The 24,368-nt window shown below is 37.1% G+C and overlaps 1 protein-coding gene across 4 annotated transcripts in view; it reads left to right on the plus strand.

Annotated features, from left to right (window-relative positions):
* Elp4 (elongator acetyltransferase complex subunit 4) overlaps positions 1-24,368 on the plus strand; it is a 243,539-nt gene that overhangs the window by 3,595 nt on the left and 215,576 nt on the right. For all 4 annotated transcript variants that reach the window (XM_029555164.1, XM_029555168.1, XM_029555157.1 and 1 more), the window contains exon 2: positions 4,713-4,748. In XM_029555164.1, coding sequence (XP_029411024.1) covers positions 4,713-4,748 — 36 coding nt within the window. The remainder of the gene's footprint in view (positions 1-4,712; positions 4,749-24,368) is intronic.

The following is a 24,368-nucleotide window of genomic DNA, read 5'->3' on the forward strand; positions in this document are numbered from 1 at the left end:
ACTTAAGGAAATAACAAAATAACCAAAATCTAATTTGATATACAGCGTTATTTTGATAGTTAAGGATATTACTATAAGCTAAGGAAAAAATTAACTTGTTTTTTACATATTATTTTTCCAAAAATGTCTCTGTAGAATTTCAATCAAACTCCTTCCTTTATACAGCAATTCCAGAGGAACTGGCATAAATCCCTGTTATTTTTCCTGATTGCTATATTTTTCCCCTCTACCTTCTTTATTTTTGAAAAAGAAGGTATGATTTCTGAGCCCTCATAGGTAGTGTGTTAATTTCACCCCATTTACCCCAAAATTGTCACTTAGAGATGTGTTTGGGAAAGTGTTCGAGATTGAAATTTCCCCCATTAAAATAGTACTGAAATTACTGGCTATGCTTCCATGGGGTAAAATACAAATGCTCTTTCCTTCATATTTCACAAACCAAGGTAGAAATAGCGTAACAGTTAATCACAAAAATCTTAAATTTTCTGATCTTTTTTGGTGTTGCTTTTTTGTTTTGTTTTGTTTTAAAACAAGATGCTAAATGTTGTTGGTGGTGGTGGTGGTGGTGGTGGTGGTGGTGTTTTGATCTTGTGTGGTGCTAGCAGTAAACCCATGGGTTTACACCTGCTAGGCAAACACTGTACTACTGAGCTGTACGGCTGACCTTAAACTCACTGTGTAGCCTCATCTACCCTCAAACTTGCAGCAGTCCCCCTGTCTCAGCCTCTCAAATATTGGGACTACAGGTGTGTGCCACCATGTCTGGCAGTAGTTTTAGTAAACTAGATAAAGATAATCTTGATGGAAATGGTACTTTAAAATCCAACTTTTCAAACACATGTATTGCTGCGCTTAAGTAGAATATTCTATCACTACTTTTAGTAAGAAAAAGAAAAAGCTTAAATAGCCTTAAGGAGGTCTAGAAGTAAAACCAAGTGTTTGTTTAGTGACTTAAAGTGTTTCAGGTTTGGTGATGCACACCTGAAATCCCAGCACTCAAGAGATGGAAACAGGAAGATCATGATTTTGAGGTCAGCCTTGGCTACATAGTAAATTCCTGGCCAGTTAGACTGTGGAACCTTGTCTCAAAAACCAAATCAGTGTCTGCTAATGGTTTTTAAGAAGACACCTCTTTCATTCCTTTTTTCTGCTTGTTTTAATCACAGAGGTGAAATCAGAGATAATATAATTGCATCCTTAGCCCATTACTTTTTATGGGCCGTTAGGGAAAGATACTTGTGTTTTAATTGAGACCTGTTAGTATAAAGTCTATGTGACTCTTAAAGTTAGATGGAATTGCTGGTAGACTTGAAGTAAAATGCCAAAATATCCTGTTATCACTGGTAGCTTTCGCTTTTTTCTTTTTGTTTATTTGGTTTTGTGTGTGTGTGTGTGTGTGTGTGTGTGTGTGTGTGTGTGTGTGTGTGTGTGTGATGTTTTCTCTGGTTAAGAGTCCAGCTACAAACTCAGTATATGAAGAAAGGTATATAAAAGTATTTTATACAAGGATATTTTGAGGAAAGATTCTGAAGTGTCTCACGCAAATTGAATTAGGAAGAATAGAGGAATGATGCTTATCTATGAAGGCCATTATCTGTGTCAGATTAAAGTTTAGTTTTGTTTTATTTTAGAGACAGAATCTCTGTAACCGGGCTGACTTGGAATTTCCTAGATAAACCAGGATGACTTTAAAGTGTGACAGCCTCAACCTCCCAGGTGCTGGGATTAGACACATGTGGTAGCACACCCAGCTAAAACTTCATTGTAAAAACTTTAAATTAGTTTTTGAGCTAAAATATATTCCATATGACCACATTTTAAAATGAAGCACTCTTACTAAAACTAGTCTAAAATTAAATAAATTAAATTTATAGACTAGAACTCATGGCAGGGGGAGGAAAAAACTTGCCTTTTGTAAGAAAAGTCACAATAAGATACTACTCTAGCTGATACAAGTCATTTAATTTTCCCCATTTGATGCTGTCTTCACTAATGTTCACATTTTCAAAGCATTAGGAATTTCATGAACATAAGATATATATTTTTTGAGCGGTGACCTAGCAGAAGCAAAGTTTGGGGAATCATTTTCACCAAAAAAATAATAAATTTGTTTCCTGTCAAATTTGCATGGTGCTTTGCATAGCTAATTCATTAATAGAAAATAGTCTCACTAATTATTATTGTTACAGTGATCACCAGTTATCAAGTATTAATAAACTTTAAATGATTTGTCAAGGGTAGCTGTTACTAAACACCCCTGGTTCTACATGTTACTTCACTGGGAAACTTCACATCATTCCACTATAAAAGGTAAAATGGAGAAGAAGAAAAAAATAGCTGAATATGGTAGCTTAGGCCTCAAATCCCAATACTCAGAAGGCTGAGATAAGACGATTGCTTAAGTTCCAGCCCAGCCTGGGCTACCTGGTGAGGTCCTACCTCAAACTGAAGATTCCTTCTCCAATTATTCCACTGGAAGTTAGATAAGAAACATAAACAGATTTGGAAAATAGATCAGGAAAGACAGCTAATTTTTATTTATAGTAACTACTCTAGCCTAGACATTACAGTGTTCATCTCCTTAAACATTCACAAAATGGCCACTAGGTATTAAACGCTTATTTATCTACATATGGGAAAGTATGATATAAAATGTTAAAAATAAATTTAAAAGCTAGGAACTGCCTTTTTTGGCACAAACTAAAATTAAGCATTTCGTCTAATCTGTCCAAAAGCAAATCATAGTAAGATCCTTTATGACTATGACCATAATGTGCATTTCTCTCTATGTTAATTTGAGAGAATTTGTGTGTAATTTTCTCTCTGTATTTTTCACTGAGCAGTGATCAAGTTGTCTTTAGTCTGGTATAGATTTTAAATACTACACGTGGGAGACTGTCTGGAGGTAAACTTAAAATGTGCACTCAATCCTTTAATAGAGCCAATTAAAAATTTGTAAATCCAGGCACATGGGAGGTTAGAAGCAAGAGGATCAGAAGTTGAAGTCCATCCTCAGCTACAGTGAGCTTGAAGCCAACCTGAACTACATGAGAGCTTGCCTCATAAAACACACACACACACACACACACACACACACACACACAGAGTAGTTTTTAAACTACTAATTATTTGACATGCTTTACATATTGTCTTAAAATTGATCTCATATATCATCAGTATAGCCACCATGTTTCATTTTATTTGGGTACATGTTAATAGAATTCAGTTTAATACAACAATTACGCTTATTTGCAAAGTTTAAAAAAACATTATTAGATGGACATGTGTGGTAGCACAGGGCTTTAGTCCAGCACTCTGGAGGTTGAGGTGGATCTCTGTGAAATCAAGGCCAGCCTAGTCTACTTACCAAGTTCCAGGCCAGCTGGGGCTACAGGGAAACCCTATCTCAAAAAACCAAAGAAATTTAAAACAAAAAAAACTGCTAAAGGAACTTTTCATATTAAGTTTTTTCAAATATCTGCCACTACAAAATTACTTTGAGGAGTTTTTTCTTTTTTCTTTTCAAAATGTTTTACAGTTGTGCTCAAACACACAAACCAAACTAATAATAGTATCTTCAGTATCTTCAGTCGTCCAACAGTTTTGAATACTTTTAAAAAATTATTTTTAATCATGTGTATGGGAATGTGTACATGAGCACTCTGCCCTCAGAGGCCAGTTACAGGCAGTTGTGAGCCACCTGATGTGGATATCGGGAACTGAACGCAGGAAGACCAGTATGAGCTCTTAACTGCTAAATTATCTCTCCAGCCCCAGTTTTGAATGTTTTTTGTTGTTTTTGGTTTTTGTTTTATTTTTTTTCTTTTGATACAGGGTCTCCCTGTACTCCCAGCTGACCTGGAACTCACTATGTGGACCAGGCTGGCCTTGAAATCATTGAGATCCACCTGCCTCTGCCTCCCAAGTACTGGGATTAAAGGTGTGCACCACCACACCAGACCAGCTTTGAATAGTTTTAAAACCAATACTTTTACAAATGAGATAAACAATGGAGTATTCATAATGGACTCTCTTGCCTTCTAGTATAGTTCTAGTGTTTTTAAATTTTAGTGATTTTTAATGATTTATTATTTGAATTACATATTTATGATGAAACTATTCTAATTCAGATACTTAAGAGACATTTTTAACAATCATGAAAATGTATTTTGTAGTTTTTCTTTTGTTTAAAATGGCAAATACATGGTTAATTTAACGTTTAAAATATATTTAGAATATGTCTAGACTTTGGTATATTGTTTTTCATAATTTATCTTAAAAGAATTAGCATTAGTTATTGGTTCTTTCCTACAAGACTTCCTAAATTTGAGGATGAATATTAAAGTGAAAATTTTCGTAGTCACTGTGCACATTTAGATCTTGACTATTAATTTATTAACAAGTTCTAAATATAACATTACAGTGCCTAGCCACAGTTGTTTGAATGCTTCATGGCTTTTCAGAAGAAAGGGGGATAGTACTGTATATCATGAAAGTAATTGTAATGCACAATATATAATTACATATAGTATGTAATTATTTCAAAATATATATTGAGCAAAATATGACAAAGGTAGTTAAACTATTGTTCACAAATGCAGTTTTTAAAGTTATTGACGTACCTTTTCTTGACATAGCCTAACTTTTATGATAAATATAATGTAAAATATTCTGTAGATTAATTTTCTTCTTGATTTGTATGTCATTTACAGGTGGAGGTTTAGCTGTTGGAACAGTTCTTCTGATTGGTTAGTATAAAATACATGCTTTGTTCCTCTTAACCAATTCTCTTTTGTGTCTAGTGATTTTGTGAATTTCTGACTCTGAAATTGAATAAATTATTAACTCCTCATGAAGTTAAGTCAAATTAGACTTTCTCATAATTTGTAATTTTAATTCAAATGTTAATCTAAACTTGAGATTGGCAGATATATCTGAAATGTATCTGCTAACAATAAAAAATGTTTACATTGTATTGTAATCTTAAAGATTGAAATTGATGCCAAATTACTTTTTTTAAAGAATCTATTTAAAGGGGAATTTTAATAATTGATTTGAGAAATTAGTAAGTATATCTACTATATGTATATATGTATGTGATATATATCACAGATTTTTAAATATATTTTTTTTTTATTTTATGTGTGTGAGTGTATTGCCTGAATGTATATAAGTGCACCCATGTAGGGCAATATCCATGGAAGTTAGAAGAGGGTATTAGCCACCATGTGGGTGCTGCTGCTAATCAAGCCCAGGTCCTCTGCAAGAGGAGCCAGTGCTCTTTACCACTGAGCCAATTCTCCAGCCCCAATATATATCACAGATTTTATCATTGTCTTATTGAAAGAAAAATAACTAAATCATATTTTTGTTCATTTTTAAAGTACTTAGAGTTTTTATTTAAATATGTTGCCCTGTAAGTCATATTTTAGCATAAATCATAGACTCATAGAATTGAAATAAACTTTGGCAGTTACATAATAAAAGTACTTGTTCATGTTTAACCCACTTACCTGCAAAAGCTACTGTTTTTAGTCTTGTTTTCTGGCATAAAACAAAACAAACCCGCCTGCTTTTGCACATGACATCGTTAAAATATTTGAAAGTAGCTATTTTATCACCTCACTGTTCTCTGAACTAAATGGAAATCATTCCTTTTTTTATTTATTTTTTGTCTTTGAGTGGTAAACTGCATGTATGTTAGGTGTGGACAGTTGTTAGCTGTCACGTGGGTGCTGGGAACCAAACCCAGGACCTCTGCTAGAGCAGCCAGTGCTCTCAACTACTAAGCCATCTCTTCAGCCCTGGAAATCACTTCTTAACTTGGATTCTAGGAGTGACTCCTTGCTCTCAATTGTTCTTTGGATAAACACCTCAGGTGGCATATCTCCTTAACTGTCCCAAACTGAATACAAAATTTCAAATTTAATATGACCTGTAGTCAGAAAACTGGGACTTTAAGATAATCCAGACAGTTACTAGTACCAGACACCATTAAAAGTTGAGTTTATTTTCATTAACTTCTCTTAACATAGCAAGAAAATGTGGTAAATATTTTAGAAGAATTTTTCCAAGACTAATTATAATTCAGTGGTAGTCCTCAAAATTTGACGTACATGCAGCCATTATAAATCTAGTAAATGTAAATACCTAAAAATTCAGTAGTGTTACCTAGGACATCTCCTTACCTATCTCTGCTTTACTCCTGAAGAATGATAATAGCTGGAGACCTGTCCTTCATTTGGCTCTCTTTATGGGTTGTATTGTACAAAGTGCTTTATGTATTTTTTTGCTTAATATGATCACCTTATAAAATGCTAAATTAATACAATTACTATTTTTATGCATGAAATAAGACTTGGGTGAAGTTCCTTTCCCAGTTTCACAATTATTCAGAAAACCAGGCTTTGAATTCCTGTATGAATTTTGTAACTGTGTTCTGTAGCATTCTTAAATGTGTTATTTAATAGTCACAACAGTGGTATAGGAGTTATATTCCTTTTTAGAATAGTGAAGTTTTATCTAATGAGAAAGAAAAACCTTTATTTGTGGGGTTTTCTTAAATGAATTTTCAAAATTCTAAACATGAAAGCTCTTCTGTACAACGAGGGTGTAAGTTGCAGCATAGTAAAAGTTCTTATTTTCATGGTCCATTTGGTATTTCTCTATTGCAGTCAGAACATTTTCTGTTTGAAATGCTAAAATGATATATGAGGACTTCTAAGGAGATCTCTAAGTGTACAACGTTTGTTAACGATTAGTTTATATGGTTTGTAGTTGATTGTCACTAAAGACATAATATCTTAATTTTCTTAAATCATACCATTTAGTCATTTTGGCCCTATCTTCAGTTAACCCAACCATTAACTTGTAAGTGGCTTTTGGAATCCCATTTTAACCTCATCCTATCCTTGACAATGCTTTATATTATCAAACATTTCAGTATTGATCAATTGGAATCAATAAGAGTCCATCTGTTAGCTTCTCCACTTTGCTCTGCTCCAAATCAGAATGACTTCTACAGTGAATAAAGTCTGCCTTAATGGAAAGATAGTTCTAAAACATCAACTAAATATGAGGATTTCAGATCAGTGGTTAAGAGCCTGTGGTACTCAGGCTCTTACTGGAAGATTATTTTTTATTCTACAAGTAAGAGAAAATTTAAGCATAAAGATTATTTTCATTAATAATCTTTTACTATAAATTGTGAGCTTTAAAAAATCATTTGTGTGTATAGTGTATTTGCTTGTGGGTATATACAAATGTGCTTGTGGGTGGCTGTACTCACTGGGGAGGCAGGTATCTTCCTTGATTGCTATGATCAGATCAGTGGTCTCCACGGGGTCTGCTAGTCCATCTTCCCATACCCCTGGGCTGGGCTTACAGATGCACAACACCACACCTTACTTTTATTTGGGTTCTGAGGGTCCCAGCTCAGGTCTTCATGCTTGTGTGGCAGGCACTTTATCCTCTGTGCCATCCCTAGCTCTACTTGTGAGCTTTATAAGCCATTTTCTCATAAAGTAAATTATTCATCATTTATCAAGACATTTTTATGTGCGAACATGTACCTGTGCATAAGTGTGCCTTTTTAGAGTGTATTTATAGTTTCAGATGCAATGTTACTATGGAAACTAGAGCTAGGGAACACTACCACCAAAACCAGAAAAAGTCTACACCTTCAGAATACTGCCAAATAAGTAAATATGGATATATGAAAGGTCATCCTAGGAGGACCAACTCACTGGAAATAAGCATTTCTTAAAGTGTACTTGATTCTTTAGTATTTGCGTTAGTCACCTTTCTGTTGATGTGCCAAACACACACACACACACACACACACACACACACACACACACACACACATCTGTTTGCACACACTACAGGGTGGGAAGGGAGACACACACACACACACACAAACAAACAAACAAAACACCTGAGAAAATCAACCTGATGGAGAAAGGGTTTATTTTGGCTCAAGGTCTTCAGTCCATGATCAACTGACTCCTCTGCTGTGTGTGTGCACAGTGAGGCCAAATGTCATGGCAGTGAGAGTGTATGGTGAAAACTGTTCATCTAATGACATATAGGAAACAGAGAGAGGGAGAGGACAAGTCCCAACACAATACCTAGTACACCCTTCAAATACAGGCCTCCATGGACCTGCTTCTTCCCGCTAACTTCAACTTCCTGAAATTTCTACCACTTCCCAACTCTGCCTCCCATTCTGGTTTGGATCCATCAGTGGATTAATCCATTGGAGATGTTGGAGTCCTCATGATTTAATCACCCTCCAAAGGTTTCAGCTCTGATGCTGCTCCATTGAAAACTAAGCCGTTCAGACCTAAACCATAACAGTTCTAGAAGAGGCTTTGAGATACTTTATATTGAAATACCTCCTAATCATCTGGTATTCATGTAGATTTGGATCAATTTAAAAGTATCAAAAGTGAAGTGTTAACAAATAATGGGTCTTCATCTATTTGAAGAGATATTGACTATGAAGACAGGTTTTATGGATGTTGACATTAATAAAAATACAGATTATGTGACATTTGTGAGTATATTATTTTTTAAAGTAATCTAATGTTCGTTATATAATTTAGTTCTAGAGTCAACAATTGTGTTGTTGACCCATTGTTAGTGCAGTGCTTCTCTATACTCACGTAAGTCAAAAAAATCTTAAGATGAGCCATCATAAGTTGAAGACCACTTGTAGTTACAAGTATATTTTTGTGTTATTTATTACTGTTACAGGGTAACTCCTTCTATTCTCTCTTTATAATGTATAAGTATATACTTTAAGAAGCTTCGATGGTGGTAGGTTTCCATGTGGCTAAATCTTTATTTAAAAACAAGTATGTATACACAAAAGAGGGGTGCTGGGAGAAAACCCTGAGTTGATGATCTAATGAAAGAAACAGTTACTTTTAGCTTACTGCATTGGAAAGTTCAATCCATGTTTGATTTGTCCTATTGCTTTTGGGTGTGAGGCTGTTATTGTATCAGTAACAAGATCTTGTACCTAGTAGCAGATGATGAGACTATGAGGAAGAGCCTCCAGGGCATGTCTCCATGTCCAGAAAATGCTGCACTAGACCCCACCTCTGTAAGTTTCTCAAACTTCCCAAACTGGGGACCATACTTTAGACACATGAATCTTGAGGGATGTTGCAGATGCAAGCTATGGGAGAGTTCTTCCTCTTACCTCCACCTCTCCCTCCCCTATTGCTACCCTTTCTCTTCCCTTTCACATCCTAGCTTCTTGTAGAGTATACACTTAGATCTTTTAATATTGTAGTCACTCCTGAATTTATTTCAGACACTGGTATTTCACTGAAACCATCGTAGTGAGAAATATTAATGACCTCATCGCTAAGCTCAGGCAACACTTTTTAGCCCTTTTTGTTCTTGATCTTCTCAGTGATTAAATTTTCTTCATTATTGTTTCCATAAGTATGTCATTCCTTTGGATTTTGTTATATTCTACTCAGATTTTGCTTCTTCTTACATTTTTAAAGACTCCTGATTTATTTACAATACTGATATCCTGTCCTCTCTACTAGCTCTATGTCCTCTCCATGAAAGGTGTCAGTCCCTGCCATGACTGGGGTGACCAGAAAATAAATGTAGTCAATAATTCTAGGCACTACTAGTTAAGAAAAAGGTTAAGAGCATATTTGTGATGGTTAGTGTTAAGTGTCAATTTGAAGAGATCTAGAATCATCTGGGAGATAGGCCTCTGGGCATGCCTTGAAGATTATCTTGATTAGGTTTGATGGTGTGTACCCTTGAACTGTGAAACCCTTTCTTCCTTAGGTTGCTTTTGACAGGGCATTTTGTCACAACAGTAAAAGTAACAGACAATATTCAAGTCAACTCCCTGTTCAACATTTCTTACTAAATATCTTATAGGCACTTAAAAATCAGTGCATCCAGAGCTGAACCTACAGTCTTTCCCTGCGTCCTAATGCTACCCCATTCTCTCATTCTTCTAAATCTTCCCTCTTCCTGTGATTCCTGAGTTATTCCTTCAAGTGACAATGTCAGTCATCTGAGAAGCATGCTTATCTCCACTGAATCTCATGGTCATTTAATCCTGGTGTTTTTACCTTTTAAATATTCTTAATCCTTTGTGCTTCCCTCTATCTTTATTGTTATTTCCTAATTGAAGCCACATTCACAATTCTTGATGGAATTACTAGAATTGCTTCTTACGTTGTCCCCATGTTTAGCATGTCTCTTCAGCCCCTTGTCATACTCTCATGAGAATGAACTAATATGAAAACCGGATCATGACTTATCCTACCTTAGACTATCTGTTCCTTACCTATCAACCTAAGTCCATGCTGTTTAGGACTGTAAGGCTTCAACAGTCTACAGTACTCATGTGCTTTAGCCTTATTCCTTCTCATGGTCTTGCTGTGTTTTCTCATGCTTTGTGTTATCACTCAGAGCTTGCTTCTTTGTTTGTTTGTTTGTTTGTTTGTTTGTTTGTTTTGAGACAGTCTCCCTGTAGCCCCCAGCTGGCCTGGAACTCACTAAGTAGTCCAGACTGGCCTTGAACTCACAGAGATCCACCTGCCTCTGCCTCCTGAAGTGCTGGGACTAAAGGCATGCACCACTAGGCCCAGCTATCTATCACTCAGAGCTTTTAATTCCTTCAAACATTCTCCTTTCTTTCTCTTTCAAATATGTCTTCCAGAAAGTCTTTGTAACTGTTACTTTCATTCCCCTTCTTCTTAAACTAGGTATTCCTCCTATGTAATCCTATAGTCCTTAGTGTTTACTTTATCATGTACTTATCTATTGCAATTATCTAGTTGTGATCATTTAATCTTTTTGGTTGACTGTAAGTTCTTGTCATGGGAACTGTTTAGAAATGAACGAATGAACTGAAAGCTTTGATAAAGATAATTTATAGTTGAAAGATTTAAGTAGACATGGGAAAAATAATCATGGAGTATTTTGATTATTAAGAGATAATTATGAAAGACTCATGACAAGAATAAAGAAACTTTGTCTCCAAAGACCATGTTTATTTCATAATGTAAAATATGCTCCAACTTTAAAAGTGCCAATAGTTTTTTTTTTAATCCCAACACTTCAGAAACCCCCAAAACTGTGAGTTCCTATAAAATCAAAAACAAGTTATTTACTTCCAACATAGGCACAGACTAGACATTTCTGTTTTAGAACAGAAGAACCAGAGCATCAAACGTTCACAGAAAAGCTAAACCAAAACCCAGAAGGAAAACTCCAAATCATGCAGTTCCCTGTCCAGTGTCTAGGTCTCATAATGTAATTGGCTGGTCTCCAAAGAGCTTGAATAGTCCTCCACTTCTGCACACAGATTCTCCCTGAGGCTTAATCCAGGTTTACTTTATACCTGCAGCTCTTCTTGATGGACATCTCATGGTCTTGGCATCTCCAGTATTCTGGACTTTCCATTGCAGCCAAGGCTTCACCTTCACAGCTTCCCCAGATGGCCTCTCAAGGCCTCTCTGCAGAGAGTCCATCCCTGCCACACAGTTCCTGTCCTTATCTGCTCTCCACAAGCTCCTCAATCTTACGTCTTTCATCTTACATCAAACCCAATACTATATAGACAACACTTAGAACATTGTCAAGTTCTGTTGCCAGCTTGAGATGTTGTTAGGTTCCCCTGGACCACAGACCTAGCTTCCCTGTACTTACCTTGAGGAAACACCTTCCTATTGTCCTAATGCAGCGTAGGAGGTTTCACTTCTATGGTGCTGATCTCTTTAACAATTTACAGCCATGTCCTCAGAACCAGCCTGAAAGCTTCCTGCCTTGAAATTTCTTCTGCTAAACAAATCAGGCCCTCACCTTTGACTCACCCATTCAACCTGTCAGGACAGAGGCAGAATTCAGCCAGATGCTTGGCCAAAGTATGGTCTCTATCTCAGTTCCCAATAGAGTCCTTGCTCCCTTCTGTAGCCTCTTGAGCTGGGCTTCCATTAGTTGGGTTTTCTTAGTAGTGTTGTCATCTAGACTCCCACAAGAATGGCCTATGAACCTCTATGGTAAACAGCTCTTCTAACCCAGTGTTCCAAATCCTATTACTTTCTTACAAAAAAAAAAAAAAAATCCAAAAACTTAAGAGCCACTTGGTTATATTTATCACAGTAATTCTACTCTCTGTACCAATTTCTACCCTAGTTTCATTTCCTCTTGCTGTGATTTAAAAAAAAAAAATCTAATGCACCCCTCAGCTCTCACCAGTGAAGCTTCCATGTACATCAGAATGATACACACAGAAGGAGAATAAGAGACTGTAGAGTGTAGGATGGGACTCCTATATGGAACCTCATCCACCCCCAGCTCAGGGACCATTGCGGAATAGGTGGCAGAAAGATTGTAAGAACGAGGGCTGGTTCATTAACGTATGAGGTGGAGGCTTCCAGGCCAGTGGAGTCTTGCTCATGTATGCCTGCGGCAGCAGTGGTATCCAACATGGCACCTGTGTCAGTGCAATTAAACAAGGGCCCAAAGGGGAGGTGAGAAATAGGTGGCAGGCCAGCACTAGATCTAGAACTATTTGAGACTGGTTGATGCTGGGTGAGGGAGAGTATGACTTACATACTACCACTGGATGGGCTGACTAGACTCCAGTGGATGCATTTACACTGAAGGACAGTTGGGTACAAACACCTGAATGAATAGAACTCAGTATGTATGACAGAGTGCATAGGGTTCCCGGCGGGGCAGGGGTGGGGGGCGGGATGGATGGGGGAGGCGGTCTGGAGGTGAGTGGGAAATATGAAATTTTAAAAGCTCAATGAAAAAATATTATAAACAAAAATCTAACAAAAAACAATTTAGAGGAGAAAGGGTTTATTTTTGGCTTATAGATCTAGGTTCAGTAAAACATAGTGGGAAAGTCACACAGCAGAAGCTTAGGTAAGTTTGTGGCATCACCTCCATAATCAGGACCCCAGTAAGGAATGCATGCATGTTTGTACTTAGCTTAGTTTTCCACTCTTGCACAGTCCAAGACCCCACACCAGTGAATGGTACTTCCCACAGTGAACAGTACTAGTCCCACCACAATTAATGTGCTCAAGACCATCTCCCACAGACATCCCCACAGAACAACCTAATTTAGACAGTCCCTCATTCACACTCTCTTCCCCAGTGATTCTAGATTGTGTTGTCAAGTTGACAATTAAACTAACCATCATGACTGTCACAGACAAATAAGATAAGAATATTTAGGTATCTTGCAAATTAGACAAGTAGAAATCATTAATGACTGAAAAAAAGCATGTTGTAATGCTGGCAGGTAGATGGGATGTTCATATTAAGAAAAAATTGGCATTCCTGGTATTTCTAGCCAGTAGACTTCATTACCCCATAGGAGCTTAATGAACAAATAAAATTCCGTTTCCCTATTATAGCCCATCAGATAATTAAAGACAGCTGTCTTGTCCCTTGATACTTCAAGCTAAATATACCGTTCTTCTTGTCACATGCTTTTAGCTCCCTTCAGCAGGTTGGTTGCTGTTTCCTGAAGAGGCTTTAGTTATGTAAGTCCACAGGTTAACATTATCATTGTCCATGTGGTGTCCCACTGTGGAATAGACCTAACAATTAGACTATTTGTTCAGGCCAAAATTGCATTGCTTTTTGGCAGTTTCATCACCCCATTACCATTTTACTTGCTCAGTGTTAGAGGGATTCGCTAAGTAGATTAATTGCTTATTGAACAACCTCAAAATTTATTTCACAAAATTGGTAATTTTCAGTATGATGAATTTAGTATTTTTGCCAATCCCTAATTAGCTGATCCTCTATTAGTTTTTTTCTGCCTGATAGAACTCTAAAAAATATATGGTCAATATTATAGAGCACCTGTCTCTGTGAGTATATGTATGGTTAAGACTATTTTCAGCCTAGCTGCAGTACGTGTGGCTGATCTATAAGAAGACAGATTTTTTAAATTGTTGTTTTCCCTTAATTAATTCCATAAATATCTACTACATGTGTACCTAGCACTAGAGATAAAATGTTTTGACTGTATACAAGCTTCTCAGTTTCATAGAGAAACTTCAATAACGTGTCTTAGAAGCTAATGTAGGACTTAGAGTATTCTATAGCATACTAATTATCTTGCCAAACCTTGAGGAAAGCTTCTCAAAGATTGTTTGGGGAACATTTGAGCAAATTAGGCAAAGGTCTTGAAGTAAGAAGCAGCAGTCTGGCCAGAGCCAGTGAGCAACTTGTGCCTGCAGTGTGTCAGAAGAGGGAAGTGTTGAGAAGGAAAGCAACACAAGACCGAAAGAGCTTTAATGCTTTGTTTTTCTGCATGTTGTTAGATGTATCCTTAACTTCGTGTATATTTTAATTTTTCTAATTAGGTTCTTTATGTACTGAAAAGGTGTTAAATAGTAGTCATGTACATCTTAAAAGCAAAGAGTGACACTTTTTTTTTACTATAGCACTCAACATTCATACTTCCATTTATGTGTATTAAATGCTGCTCTTGGGTATAGCCATTCACAGCCTGTAGACCAGGTTACATGATTTAGTTTTGTCTACCAAGAGCAAAAAAATTTAAGTAGAGGAATGAGATGGTCAAGTTTGTATTTTGAAAAGGCCACTACAGCAACCTCCCTTCTCTACTGTTTCACTTTGCTCAAACAGCCAAATCAAATAAGGTCCAAATACATTAAATGGAAAGTTCTAGAAATAGCCAATTCAAGAGTTTTAAGTTACAAGGTATTTTGAGTAGCATGATGAAGCCTCATCCTGTCCCTGCCATAACATGCCAGGGGCATGAATCATCCCATTATCCAACATAGCGCCACTGTATGTTAAATCTGTTAGTCACCTAACAGCCATCTCAGTTATCACAGTGACTGCCAGTCACAGTATCACAGTGCTTATATGAGGTAACCCTAATTTTACTTAATAATGGCCCCAAAGAACAAGAATAGTGAAACCTGCAATTTGAATATGCCAAAAGAGAAGTTGTGAAGTGCTTCCTTCAAAAGTGAAGCAAGAAGATATTTTAGGAGAGGCACAGCTCATTCACCTGACTTTTATTACAGCATATAATTGTTCTGTTTTATTGTTAGTTACTACTGTTAATCTCTGTTTCTGATCTATTAAGGAAATTTTATGATCGGTATGTATATATGGATGTATCTATGTATGTGCATAGAAAAAATAGGTTTGGTGCATGCATATCCTACAGGATGGGACAGTACATGTTCTCAGGCATCCAGTGTGGTGATTGTCTTCAAATATAGCCCCACCAGTATTGGGGCCCTACTCTACTAAGCTGAAGGAAGATTTGAATGGATCAAAAAGAAGAGGCAGTTGTGGTTATCCAGGCAAGAATTATTGCTAGCATGTCTAGGGAAGTAGCCTGGCATGAAGAGAGTGAATCCAATTCCAGAAATACATCAAAATTACATCTAAAAGAATTTTAAGGATGAGGAGAGGAGTATGTTGGTAAAAGAGAGAAAAGATATCAAAGGTAAATGCTGACTTCTGAAACCCATGAGGACCGCATTTAGTCAAAGATTGTAGTGAGTTATTGAGTTCTGTCCTGGACATGCTGTTTTGGAGCACCTTTACACCCCTGTATTTAACAGTAACAAAAACCTGAATGCAGCAGGAAGAGTCCACAATAGCAAGCTGAATAAGTAAATATAACACATAAATTTGCTGGATTGTTATGTAACCTTAAACATGATAGTTATAAGTCTATGAAGATAGAAATGGAGTGAAAAAAGATGGGACATGAACTTCAGTAACTGTAACCATGTAAGGAAATATACACAAAACAAGTACTAAAAGAAAATACATGAAGATCTTAATGACTGTAAGAATAGTGGACTGATAGATGGAGTTTTTGAAGTTCAAATTTTCCATGTTAAAATAGTAACCTCAGAGGGCTGGAAAGATAGCTCCATGGTTAAGAGCACTGGCTGCTCTTGCAGAGGACACGGGTTCAGTTTCCAGCACCCACATGGTAGCTAACAACCTTCTGGAGCTCTAGTTTCAGGAGATGCCCTCCTGACCTGTGTGGGTATTGCACACACACAGTACACTTACATATATGCAGGCAAAACATTTATATACATAAAATATAAATAAGTCAAAACACACACATAAAATTAAAAACTTTTAAACTAGTAACCTCAGAAATTAAAATTTTTTTATTGTTTCTTACATCATTGCTATATAATGACCTCTGTTCAAATAGTTGCTTTTGTAAACTGATGTAATAATTGTTAAGTTTTTAAAATATGACCTTTTATTTTGTTCTAAAGTTGAATAAAGCAAGCGTTAGGTATTTCTCCCATTGTTAAGACTGAGTTCTCATCACAGCCATGTTTGTCACTGCAAGTTTTTCCACCTGACAGCTGTACCCAGTGCAGGGACAGAGCAAGCATTTCCTTTACACACTGAGATGTCACAAAATGTTCTTTTATCCATATAAAGCTTATTTTGTGACTTACAGATGTGTGGATTTTCTCTTTAACTCGGGATGGATAGTATTAAATGACCAGTTACATTTTTTTAATATATAAAGCTAACCCAGTTAAATCAACTCTACTTTGATCAAGGATTTGTTTTATAATTTGTGTACACTAAAATGCACAAATTATCTTAGTGACTTTTTCCAAATGTGTATACTGATGCAGACACCACCTTGTTCAAGATATGAAACATTTCTATCACTTCAAAAAGTTTCCTCCTGTCCAAACACTTTCCTGGCCTCAGCATCTAAGATCTCTTCTCTGTCTGAGATTTCTCTAGAATGTCACATAAAAGTCATCATACTTTTTTTGTTTTGGATCTGGCTTTTTTCACAGCATGCTTTTATAGTTGTCCGTGTTATTGTATGTTTATCAGTTTTTGTTGTTTTGGTATCAGTTTTTGTTATTTTTTCATAGTATTCCATTTATGAATGTATTATTTGTTCATTTACTATTAATGGACAATTGCATTGTTTCCAGATTTTAGCCATTACCCAAAGACATATAATGCATTCTTTTTCAATTTATTTCTAAACATGAATTTTCAACTCTCGTGGTGAATACACAGGACTGAAATTGCTGTGCCTTGTAATAAGGATGTGCCAGTATATCAGAAGCTGCCAAACTATTTTCCCCCTTTTCTGTTAGTGTGCCCTCCCTTTTTCTTCATTTACCTTATTTTCCTTTACTACTTTCAACATGATGATCAAAGGTACCTTGAATATTTATCAACATCTGAATACATTTACAATTGGTTTCTACATAATACATTTTCCTTAGTAGGTCATATTCGGTAATGTTGAGTTGAAAACTGTGTATTATAAATAATGTATTATGTGACTAACTCCATTATCTTATTCTGAGGGCTTCTCTTAGATTTTTTGTTTGTTTGTTGTTGCTTTTCATTTGTTCCATTTTGTTTAATAGGCAGTTGCATGGCCTAAACCTAAATTATGAACTGTCACTTCAATGTGTAGCACATGAAATCTGCACAGTTTTTCAGACTTTGAGATGTCCTTTGAGCCTGGTTACATGGGGTTCTCCCATCCAGTCAGAGTGCATTTGTTATTTTTCTAGTCACTGTAACAAAATATCTGGCAGAGGCAACTTAAAGAAGAAAGAGTTGGGGCTGGAAAGATGACTCAGCAGGTGAGAGCACTGGCTGCTCTTGCAGAGGACCTGGGTTCAATTCCCAGCACCCATATGGTGGCTAACAACCTTCCATAACTCCAGTTCCAGGGGATCCAATGCCTTCTTCCAGCTTCCTCAGGCTTTGCATGACACCAGCATACTTAATTACATGCAGACAAAACATTCATATACATAAAATAGAAAGAAAATAAATCCAAAAAAACTTTTTTTAAAAAAAGAAGGAAAGGTTTATTTGGCTCACAGTTTGAGGTCATGGTCCATCATGGCAGAAGGCCGGGTAGTGAGAGTGGCTCCAGCTGTGGGAGTGGGAGCACCAGGCAGCTGATTTCGTTGTGTCTGTGATCGGGAAGCAAAGAGATGAATGCTGTTTCTCCACTCACTTTCTCCTTTTTATTCAGTCTGAGACTCCAGCCCATAACACAGTGCCCCTCACATTCAGGATGATTCTCTCCTTCTCAGTTAAAGCTCCCTGGAAACACCCACATAGACATACCCAAAGGTGTGGTAATTCTAAATCCAGTCCAATTGACAGTGAAGGTTAACTCTCACATATAGTTTACTAAATAGCTAAATATTGAACTGAACTTTTATTTACTTACTGACCATCTTAACCATCTTTAAATTTTTGTCAGTGACTACAGGATTTCACTTTGTTTTATTTAGTTTACTTTTTGTGTTACAGTTCAAATAGAGAGCCTTGTGTGTGCAAACGGCCATTCTACCACTAAGCTACATCCCCAGCCTTGGCTTTTTCTTTTAATTATTTTTATTGGTGTATATTCATTGTATATGATTCTGGGTTTCCTAAGAACACTTTCATCCAAGCATATAATAACGTACTTTGAATATATTCCCCCCAAAACCCTTCCTGTCCCCGTTCTTCCTCTTTCCCGTCTGCTCCACTCTCTTAGACAGTTTCACCTCTACTTTTATGTCATATCTGCATATATGATTTTATATATATACAGATGTATAAAAACCTAGGATCCACAAGTGAGAGAAAACGTGATATTTGTCTTTCTAAGACTGACATAATTTACTAACCATTATAATCTCCATTTCTCTTGTATCCATTTTCTTGCAAATGGTAGAATTTGATTCTTTATATCTAAATAAATTCCATTGCATTTATATGTAATGTACATATACATATATACATATATATCATATACATATATATCACATTTTCTTATTCCTCCATTGATGGACACCTAGGTTGGTTCCTTAACTTAGTTGTTGTGAATAGTACTGCACAAAACATTAATGTGTAAGTTTCTCTCTGATATGTTGACTTAGAGTTTTGCAAAAGTACTATAGTTAGGTCATATGATAGTTCTAGTCTTAATCTGAGAAACCTCCACAATGGCTATACTAAGTTATATCCCTTCCAGCAGTATATTAAGGTTCTCTTTTCCTTCCTTGGGAATTGCCTTCTGACTGGAGTGAGATGGAATCGCAATGTGGTTTTAATTTGCCTATCTCTGATGGCTCATGATGTTGAATGTTTTCATGTGTCTATTAGCCTCTTGTCTTTCATCTTTTGAGAACTTTCTTTATATGATTAGCCCATTTGTTGGTTGGGTTGTTTGATTTCTTCTTGCTTAGTTTTTTAGTGTTTTGCTTATTCTGGCTATTAATCCTCTCTTGGATGTGTAATTAGTAAAGATTTTTTCCTCTGTCCTACAGCCTGTACCAAAGCCTTTTAATTTAATGACATTTCATTCATCAGTCTTTTCAGGTTTTCACTATAAAGGTCTTTGACTTCCATAGTTAAGTTTATTCCAAGGTATTTCATTATTTATTACTTACATATATATAGTGTGTGTGTGTGTGTGTGTGTGTGTGTGTGTGTTCGTGTTCATGTGAATATGCATGTGGAGTCCAGAGGTTGATATATGTGTTTTCTATCTCCTTCCACCTTAATTGAGGCAAGGTCTCACTGAACCTTGATGGCCAGCAAGTTCTACCTGTTTCTCCTTCCTCGGAGCTATGATTACAGGCACCTGTCACCATCCCCAGCTTTCTAAATGGGTGCTGGTGATCCAAACTCAAGTCCTTCTGTGTGTATAACAAGCACTTTTGTTTTTAGATGCATTTAATTTTTCATTTCTGTCATTTTTAAAATCTCTGTGTCTGATGAATTTGTCTCCCATTTTGCCAACTTTTATACCCATGTTGCTGATTTTTTTCTCTCTTTCATTTTGCTTTGTTCTCTCTATTGTTTACCTTCCTCTCTGGTCCTGGATTAAATCCATCTGCGTGTTTGTAGTATCTTCATGCTCACTGATCAATTTTACCTTAAACTTTAAAATCTTCATCCAGCATTTTTACCATTTCGGTGTCTTTGAATTTGTTATTGGATGAGTTGTCTTGAATTCAGTAATTAATGAGTTACTGTCTTGGAGGAGTCATGTTGCCTTACTTTTCCATGGTTCCTGTTTCTTTGCTGTGATTCACACATAGGTTGGTTTGAGTAGATCCCAGTTTTATTGGGAGCTCCTCCTACTGAGCAAACTACTCTTGAGGGTACAATCCCCATACCACTCAGAAAGGGGAAATGAAAGGAAACTGTTAAAACAGCAACATCAAACCATGCAAGGTCTAGGAATGCAATTACATTTGGTTAAAGCCCACCAATACATAATCAATGCCCATAAACCAGAAAATGGCAATGCCAATATAGTGCATGTTAAGAAATGAAAATTTATGTAGGGTGTGTGTAGAATTTTTGGTGAAAGAAGAGGGCATGTAGGGAAAGGAGCAAAAGAAAGGAGAAGCAAGATAAAATAACAGAAAAGAAAAAAGAAGAAAAGTGAGGAAGGATCTAAGAGAAGAAAAGATCAGAAAAAATTAAAATATAAAATAAAATAGAAGAGAAAATTTCCCAACACCAAGGAAGTTCCAAAACAAAATTAGACAAATATGAGAAAGGTAATCCAAAATAAAATTATAGCAGCTAGAAATCATATAGCCCAAATTCTACTGAAGGTATAATAGAAAGAAAAAGGTGGGGGACACAGGATTAAAAAGATGAAAACCAAGAAAAGAAAAAAAGATTTCCCAATAATGAAAAAGATGTAAACAAAATTAGATGAGTAGATGAAAAAGAAGAAGAAAAACACATGCTGCCGATGGGGCTCAGTAGGTGAAGCCACTTGCCTCCAAATCTGAGGACTTGAGTTCAATCCCTGAGATCTACTTGGTGGGAGGAGAAAACTGAGTTCTGCAAGTTGTTCTCTGACCTCCACACACATGTCACATACACACTGTACACACAAACACACAAACACACAAACGTGCATAAAATAAAATGTTGTAAAAATCCAAAGCTGTAAAATAAATAAATGCTATTAGAAATGAATAAAAACAAACTTCTTTTAAATGATAAAGTGAAAAATACTAAGGGTATAATGAAAGGAAAGAGGAGCACAAGAGGCATAAGAAATAAAATTTGAAAATAGTATGGGTCTGTGTCCTCAAAAATTGCACACTGGTGCCAGTCAGTTGACTTTGTGGACTCTTGTCTGTCTTATGGTTTATGCTGGTGTTGAGCCTATCAGACAACTGTTGATTTCTCTAGAGCGGTCTTCACTGTCGTAGCTTCTTTTCATGGAATACCTGCTGCCCATACTTAGCTTTGCAGCCTGTGACCTGTGCAGACCTCCCTGATAGTCCCCGGATTCTACCACTGAAGTGACTAATGGCTATCCCCCAAATAAGAAAGGAGTGAGGGGAAACAACCGCAGTTCTGAGAGCTGTACAGGTAGGAACCTTTGTACCTTGCAGACTTCCTAAGTGTAGATCACGCTGCTGAAAGAGTGTGGCCATGGGTGTCAAGTACTCTGCTAGAGCTTCAGAGTTCTCTGACTCTACAGAGAGAGTGGTTCATGTGGAGCTCCAGAGACTGATCCACCTCCTGGCCTCGGTCTCTCAGCTATGAGACTTCAGGGGTGTTATCTGGGGTAGGTTTGCTCCTGGCCACTGTGTTTCATTGCCGGAAATGATCTTCTGTTGCTTATACTAGACAGTATACGTCTGATTGTCAGTCTGGCCTCCCTGCACTCCACAACTGCCTTCTAAGTTCTCCCCTCCTACAGTTGGGAGGTTAAATTCAGGTTCCCTTGTCTTGGGTCAGCAGAGTAGCTCAGTTTTAAACAGCAAGTCCCCTCTCAAACTAGTGCCCAGCCCCTGCCCTCCAAGTCATAGGGTAACAAATAGGATACCTCTACTTCCTCTCCATCACCAGGAGTCCTCATCACCTAAAGCTGTACCTGGACCTGAGGCTCACAAGAACCCTGGGCCTGGCCTGCAGGTAGAACTCTCAATCCTACTGGGCTGCTAGGCTTATCATTTGGATGAAGCCTTTGCTTCCCCTGCTCCTGCTACTGCGCTTCATGGCTCAAGATGTTTCTGGGTTGGCTTCCTTTCCATACCATCCTCTTTTTAACCATAATTTTCGGTTTTTGTCATTACCGTTATGATTCGGAAGCTCTTCTTCCTTTGGAATAGAGTTTCATTCTTCTCATTCTGACTCTTCTTCACCTGGTCTCACAGGGGCAGCTTTTGGTCTGCCATTTTTCCCAGAAGTCCCTGGACAGTTTGCATTCAGATTTGGGGGCTTATTTTTCCTTTGACCTTGAGCCCTGAGTTTTGCCCTCTGGCAACTCAGCCAGCAAGATTCAGTGTTCTGCAATCCAGGCTCATCCTAGGTTGGGAGTCACATGCCTGAGTTTATTGTCCTGAGCACTCTTCTTGCACCAGGCTGAGAGTGATCAGCCAAGAATTTGGCACAGCAGATAATCATATTTTCCCTTGGAGGCATTCTTGCTTTTAGGATTTTCCCCTGGAACTCAGCTTTTGTTTTTTTTTCTTCCCTCTTTGACAATTCTGACCTTTGTATTCTTCCATCTCAAGTCGAGAAGGATAAGCTGTAATGTTGCTGGAATTAGCGAAAATAAGGGCATTCTTAGGTTAGAAAGCCCCAAGCCTGAAATCCTTTATAGTTCATGGGCACTGTACTTCCAAATGAAATTGCTATGGTTGCTGCCTGCTTCCTATCATGTGCCACTGGCTCCAGATACCTGTTTTGAAGTGGTATGTTTGCAGGTTTTACAGTTAGAACTACAGGTTGTTTCACAGGCTGCTTTCAGAGAGCACTGCCACAGGTTCCTACTGTGAAATACATTTCTGTTTTCAGCACTTTTTAATTTTTTTCAATTTTTTAAAAAAAATTATTATTTTTTTATGTGTATGCATGTATTGCCTGTGTGTAGGTAAGTGCACCCATGTCGTGCGATGCCCGCGGAGGACAGAAAAGACTGTCAGATCCCCTGGAACTGGAGTTACGGAGAGTTGTTAGCTGCCATGTGGGTGGTGGGATTCGAGCCTGTGTCTTTTGCAAGAACAACCAGTGTTCTTAACCGCTGAGCCATCTCTCCAGCCCCAGTACTTTTTAATTTTTACAGATATTGGCAATGACTTTCTGATATCCTATAGGAGTTCTTGTTTGTTGAATATATTAGTAATGATTAAGGCTTATTTTAGATGATAAATAAAATTACTAATGTATCTTGTCTCCTTGTATTCAGCCGTTAAAGGAAGAAAAAGTGATATATAAATGTGACCACTTAGCTTATGACCAATGTTAAGAAAGAAAAGATCAGCCGAGTTATATTCATTTTTACATAAATCTCAAAAATATGACACATTTTTGCCTCACAAAAACTCCTGAATCTTCACATAATTGTTTAAGTAGAAAAAGGGAAGTATAAGAGAATAACATAATCCAGAGAATTTTTTACTGGGAAAACACTTGATACCAATTCACTCTTCAATTTTAAATTATTGTTAAAGTGAGCTCAAAACCAGAATGTGGACTTAGTACCACTTTTGTAAATTTTATAAATACTAGTCATCAGGGGTTATATAAATTAACTGCTTACTTATTACTTATTATGACATGAAGTAAATACATGAACTTACAGGCTGTGATGGGTAATAATGGCTGTTATAGAAGTACAGTGCCTGGGCCAGCAGGTAAAGGTAACTGCCCCCAAGCCTGATGACCCAAGTTCAATCCCTATGCCCCACGTAGTAGAAGGAAATAACCAACAACTTGCCCTCTAACTGCCACACCATGTTCCATGTACACACATACACACATAAACAGAAAATAAATTTTAAAAATTAGAAATTTTAAGGAAGTACAGTGCCTGACAAAATGAACTATCAAGGAATAGTTTTGTTAATGTTATTAGAATACATAGGGCTGGAAAAATGGCTTGCTTACCTACCAGCTAAAGGCATTGGCTGTGTAAGCCTGCCCATCAAGTTCAGATCCCAGAACTCAGGTAAAGGTGGAAGGAAACAACTGAACCCACAAAGGTATCGCTTGACCTCTGCACACACTGCATGGCATGCACACCCCCTACTTCCATACACACATCATGCACATGCAGACAGTAATAATTATTTTTAATCTTCACTTAGGCTCAGTAGATAAAGGTGCTTGCCACCAAGCTTGACAACCTGAGTTCTATCCCAGTGACTCACAGTGAAAGGAGAGAATCAGCTCCAGGAGCAACAACTTGTCTTTTATTTTGGAGTTTCAAAACAGTGTAGTAGTTGGAGAATGATTTTTGGAATTAGAAAAATCTCTATTAAAAAATCCCCCTTTGAATCATTTGGTCTCACTCTGTGCCT

This window comes from Nannospalax galili, unplaced genomic scaffold (genome assembly GCF_000622305.1).
Source record: "Nannospalax galili isolate Female #2095 unplaced genomic scaffold, S.galili_v1.0 scaffold11, whole genome shotgun sequence".
Classification (NCBI taxonomy): Eukaryota; Metazoa; Chordata; class Mammalia; order Rodentia; family Spalacidae; genus Nannospalax; species Nannospalax galili.